Here is a 6,328-nt window from a genome sequence, read left to right on the forward strand (position 1 = left end):
GGGATCAGTGGCCAAGATGAAGTTCCATCCTGTTTCACAGACCTGCCGGCTTTTTCTGGCTTTACGTTGTACGACATGACGTATGTTCCAGCAGGACAATCAAACATGCATCAAAGTAACGAGGGGCCTGTTGAAAGGCAGAAGAAAAAAGCAACGACTGATGACTTGAACGGGCTCCTCTGCTCCTTAGACCTCATCCCTGTTGAATGTTAACTTTGTTAGAAATATAATTTACCAAAATGCAGTTATTGATTCTTAAAAAATAAATCTAAAGTCACACCGTAAAAATAAAAACTGTTCTAGTTTAATGATATCCGTTTTTTTTTTGGGTCTCCACACAAAACACAGTATTTGAGTTGGATTCCAGAATTTTGATTTATTTCCCTCAAATAGTTTGATATATCAGATTTGAGTCCATCAGCAAGGTTTCTCATAAGAAGATTTGCTGAAATGATTCCATTATCGTCTGTGGTTGAATGCCAGTGTTGTCATGCAGGCCGATGAGTGTCGTTTGAAAGAATGCTGCCGTTTATCTGTTACTCGGATCACAGAAACGTGACCTGATGGACAGGACCTACAAACAATGTGAAAGAGCAGACAGTAGTTTACATTATAATGTTTGTATAAACAACTACTACACAGAGCCTTGATAATCTGATTTGCTTAATGTATTCTTTGTTTTGATTGGCAGACACCAGTCGAGGACGTTCCTCTGGCTATTGCTCCATTCCAGGGTCGAATCCTGGTGGGAGTGGGCAAACTGTTGAGAATCTACGACCTGGGGAAAAAGAAGCTGCTTCGCAAATGTGAAAACAAGGTAGGACATTAGGGCAAGAACCCAAACGTGTGCACACTGTTTTCATTGAGCTCTTGATGTCAATTTGTTTATTTTTATATATAACATACTTTTTTTTCTTAATCACTTGGTTTGATTCAAAAAAAGAAACACCTAGTACTGATAGTAATAATTATATCTATTCATGGCTAAATGCTCTGCATTTATATAGCGCATTCCTCGTCCAAGCTACAAATAGAAGTGCTTACTTGCTGTTTTTATACATTTTAAAAGCCCTTTTGGAATTTAAAAAAAATTGGGAAATATATTCCCCAATAATTGTAACGTCTTAAAGGGATGTCTTACCAATTTACAACGAGCTCTGTCATCATGTGTACAGATACACATATTTTCCTTCTTTCGATATTTTTTGTGTTTTGAATATTCTTTAATGAGTGTGCTTTATTGCTCATTAATTTAGCACGTTCCCAACCTGGTGACCAGCATTCACACCATCGGCCAGCGTGTGATCGTGACGGACGTTTCGGAGAGCCTGTTCTGGGTCCGCTACAGACGCAACGAGAACCAGCTGATCATCTTCGCCGATGACACGTATCCCCGCTGGGTGACCACGGCCTGTCTGCTCGACTACGACACCATGGCCGCCGCTGACAAGTTTGGGAACATCAGTATCGTAAGTTTGGGGAAGGGGAGCGCTGGGTCTGTGCATATCTGACTTATTTTGAACGGGAATGACATTTACACACTATATACAGCTTATGATTTTCATTATAACTTTTAGTTTTATTGTAACAAAAAGAGTTCTGTAGCCCAGTAGGACTGACAAGCTAAATAAGTGCATCCTTTTTTCCCCCATTTCATTTTCTCAGGTGCGTCTTCCGCCCAACACCAGCGATGATGTGGATGAAGACCCCACTGGGAACAAAGCTTTATGGGACAGAGGCCTCCTTAATGGAGCATCACAGAAGGTACATCCATAGATATGTTACGTTTGTCGAGTTTAAAAAGAAAAGCATCTTTATCACATACTTTAGGAACTGGAGCATACCCTTAATAAGGGTTTATACATTTATATAAAGAAAAAAAATGTGTTCTCTATTTCAATGGTAATGCAAGCAGATGTTGTTGAAGTCTTCAACGTGACGTAATCCTGATGGAACAAGTCCACCTTAAAGGGACGGTTTGGATTTGTATGCATTGGGTTGAACGAGGTAACTTTCCATTGTCAGTGTGTACAGTAGTACGCGGTCTGCAGGCAGTTAAACATATGTGAGGATACAGTGATGAAAGAGCGTTTGACCTGCTAATTCCTCAGCATTTATCAGTGATGCAAATTAGTCGCTTTTCGGCGCCTCCCGCTTTTTTACCGCTGATTTGGGTGACTTGTGTAATTCGCGGAGAACCGAAGAGTTTTCGTTTTTTCGTTTTGGGGGGGGGGGTCCGTCCGCCCGTCCGTCAGTCCGACTAACGGACAACTTTTCACTTAAAAAAAGAAGAAGACCGCAAAATAGTTAAACAAGCGAGTGCCTGTTTTTCCTGGCCAAGGGCAGGTTCCTTGAACACAACACGAGCGTAACGTGTCTTCACGTGGTATATGTCTCGTCGGAAAGGAGTGTAGACTAGAGTGCTGACGGAGAGCACCGGAACGCCGCTCCAGCTCTTCAAATATTGCTGTACCCATAAGGAGCCGTACACCCCGCAGTGTTTGCGTGGCTGTCTTTGGTTGTAAGCACAGTGGGGATCTGTTGTTATTAGCATCTGGTTAGCTAGCTATGCTAACGAATTTAAAGAGCTTTTCTACAACCAGGTGGAAGAGAGCTCTCTCCTGAGAGGCTCAAATAACCTCAGCTCAGTGAGGTTAAGGCACACCTTGATATGATCATTATAGTTATTAATGAGACATTAGAGTCTAAATGAAAAACAGGTATAAAATACAATATGACAGTAAAAAAAAGTTTAGTCTAACAAGATTAGAGTTTAAAAGGGGAGTGATTTGTAAAATATCCAAAAAGAAGAATCTGCTTACAGTTCTGTTTCATATGGGTGTTGAGATGTATCCATAGATCTCTTCAGGTGGCTCTCAAAGTGCACCAGATTGATGCTTTTAACTTCAATATTTAAAAAAAAAATCTTCCTGGGGGAGCATGCCCCCGGACCCCGCTAGAGGAGGTAAAGTCCCCCCCACTTAAATCATGTTCACATGGATAGGATACTTAATACATTTGCACACATCTTGTGTCCATATCTTTCTGCCACAACCATGCACGTGCATGCGCGAGTCATGGTAAAATATCTGGATTAAGAGGTAGCTTTCTCTTTGCACAGCATGAAAGAAAGGCCAAATGAATGGGCTGTGATTTTAGTTTTTTTAAGCAGTTCAATAATTGGTACGGCCCTCGGAGGATGTTGTAAAAATTGAAAGGAAAAAGGTTCCCCACCCCTGCTGTAAATAATAATAAAACCCCTTGATTTATAACTTAACATCTCTGTCTCCTATTGATCTGAGTATATTATAAAGAATAGCCAGTTAATTGAAGCATTATAGCGCAGGCCTTTGTCAGATGGTATATTACGCTGTTTTTTTTCTGCTTCGAATAGTTCTCTCTTTTTTCACCATACGTGTGTTTGCATCCCTGATTTATGTGTAAGGCAGGAATGTACAGAGGGCAAAAAGTGAGTCTTAATTTTGAAACTGTGGCTTCAGGCTTTGAATTTCTGTTAAACCCCAGCCGCACAAGTTTATACATTTCAAGCAGAATCTGCCTCCTCCACTGTTCTGACCTCTAACCGCCGACACACAGAAGCTCAACACACACGCACATACACAAACTGCATAACAGAGTGAACCACAGGTTTAACCTTCTCAAAAACACAAAGTGTGTACACACACTCACACTGATTGAAGAAACACACACAGTATCACTCATCCCATATTTAAATTCTGGTCAGAAACTGTTTAGGTAGCAGATGGACTGGGAAAGTCCCTCAGATTTAGACGATGTGAGTTTGTCCCAGTTGTCTTTGGGACACAGACTTCGTCGGCTATTTTTGCCTCTGCGCACATTGATTGAAAATGTCCTGTGTCTGCATTTCAACGTGAGTGTGCAAGCATGGATTTTGTCCCTCTCCGAAAGTCGTGTGTAACATCTGGGTCGAAGAACTTAATTATCCATACATGGATCCTTCAATATTAAATTAGATGCATTCCGCTTTGATTTGATTAATGTATCTCAGAAGATCAAGGTCAGGGAGATGCAGCCGTTTGTTGAGCACAATGAAAGGACTTACTGTCTTTACCCCAAATGTCACATAGCGCTAGGAGGGGGATATTATTCTGTCATGTTTTTTTTTAAGTCTCCTGGGTCGCCTTAACACTTGAGACAAAAACATTGTCTGAGGCCTGCTGCTTAACCTTTGTAGGCTGGATGAGCCTGAGTCCCCTACAGCGGCAAATATGTCAACGACATCTCCGTGCAATGGATAACCTGACAGAGATGCTAGCATTGCTCTATACTCTTAGTTTGTTAGACAGTGAACACCCACAGGGAAATGAGAAATCAGTGATTCATAGATTTGTCGCAGATCTCAGACAGACTTCGTTTTTGTAAACTTCTGTCTCCGCTGTGTCTTACGTTTGTGCTTTCCTGGTCTCTTGGCACCTGTATGTACTTTGTTCACTCGGCTCAGACTAATACTGAGGTTTTATTGCTCCCAAATGCTGCCTTTGTATCCACTGTACTTGCTGATTATTACCTCTAATTATGGGCAATGCGGTTTTTTGATGGTTATTGGATTACATCTGACCATCCGGACCAATTTCCTCCTAAGCACAGGGTGACTGCGTGTCTTCTTGATTTGTCATGTCTAAACTAACCCCCAATTATTTTCCATTAGGCTGGATGGACAAATGTAGTCACTGACAGGAAGTTAAGAGGTCATTGAAGCATCGTTCTAGTCTTTCTATGCCACCAAGCTAATTGTAAAAGCTGTGTGTATTTTTAAATTAAAAGCCAGATATATTCATGTCAATAAGACTAGGGGTGCTCCGATCGGGCATTTTTGGCCCCAACGCCGGAATCAGCCTCTCCGATCGGGTTGGTGGGGGCTATGGGTATCTTCCATTTAAAGTGATGTTTAAAACTCAGTTAATGGGGCTCATTTTTATATTGCCTCAGTTTATAATCGTAACAGATCGAAAAGTTCAGATTAATTTTTCAATAAATGATGCGCTTCCACAAACAGCAACCAACATAATTATTACATTCAAATTAAATACATTATAAAAGTTTACACTAAAGGGGACCTATCATGCAAAATGCACTTTTGTACGTCTTTTATACATGAATACACCCCGGTGTGTCAGGGAACTCACCAAGTGTCAGAAAACACAACCCTCTTTCTTTTCCTCGGTACCCAAATCTCTAAAAACGGGGCTGCAACGGATCTGATACAGATTTGAATTGTTCTGACGTCAGAAAAGGGGTGCTCCGCCTATATGGGCAACTCTCCACGGCCATTGCCGCTCGAAAGCACAGGAGTCCCATTTTCTCCCCTCTCTCTCTCTCCTGACAGCCCGTCAGTATCTCATGCAGCTCACTGATCCAGTAATGAGTAGGGATGTAACTATACCAAAAACTTGCAGTACGATAATATCGCGATTTAAAAAGTTCACGGTACGATATTTATCACGATCTTGAAAAATAAAGAAAAGAAAATGTGATTATTTATTTTTTTAACTTGAATTTTTTTTCTTTATTAAATAATAAATCTGATGTGTACAGCATTTTAGTAGGATAATAGTATTTTAAAGTGTCAACAATATAATAATCAGACCCTGCAATAGAATAAATCAAGTTTCACTTTAGTTTTTCAAGTAACTCAACTCTAACTCACTCACTCAGCATCATCAAGGTTATCTTTTAGGAATATGAGCATGTCCACATCTCCAGGTAGAAGCTGGGATGTTTGGGCGTTTACAATATCCCCTGCTGTGGAAAAAAATCTTGCTTGGTACTGATGTTGCTGGGACAGAGAGATATGCTTTGGCCATGGGTGACAGCAGTGGGTAAAACTGTGCATTGTCTCTCCACCACTTCAAAAACAATACAGTCTTTGCCAAGAAGGTGAGGCTTATTGACAGGGCGAGATATAAATATACTGTTGGTACTTGTCAATGTCTCTAGGTATGTACATGTAGCCCTGGAAATACCATGTCCTTTTGTGTTATCTGTTGTTTTATGTTCATGTTGTAACCTACTTGCTGCCATGTTGGACAGGTCTCCCTTGAAAAAGAGATTGATGATCTCAATGGGACCATCTGGTTAAATAAAGGTTTAAAAAAATATATATATATATTTTAAAACAATTGTTTAAATCGCGGTAGATTTTGTCAGTCTCACGACGGCATTGAGACATTTACTTACCACGATATATCGTTAAATCCCTAGCAAATACAGTTTTTAAGTGAAATGTATGTTTCTAAAGATAAATGCATATGTTGTAAGTTTTATTCAACTATTCAGAAAAAGATGT

General features: G+C 40.3%; 1 protein-coding gene across 1 annotated transcript; it reads left to right on the forward strand.

The window, feature by feature from the left end:
* Nucleotides 1-691: 691 nt before the first annotated feature.
* Nucleotides 692-1,764, forward strand: LOC104958247 (splicing factor 3B subunit 3-like; the record flags this gene model as incomplete). Its single annotated transcript, XM_010785972.1, has 3 exons — nucleotides 692-817; nucleotides 1,257-1,469; nucleotides 1,666-1,764. Coding segments are annotated over 3 exons (438 nt in total), but the record flags the coding sequence as incomplete, so codon positions are not given.
* Nucleotides 1,765-6,328: the final 4,564 nt, after the last annotated feature.

This window comes from Notothenia coriiceps, unplaced genomic scaffold, assembly GCF_000735185.1.
Source record: "Notothenia coriiceps isolate Sejong01 unplaced genomic scaffold, NC01 NC01_scaffold00028497, whole genome shotgun sequence".
NCBI lineage: Eukaryota > Metazoa > Chordata > Actinopteri > Perciformes > Nototheniidae > Notothenia > Notothenia coriiceps.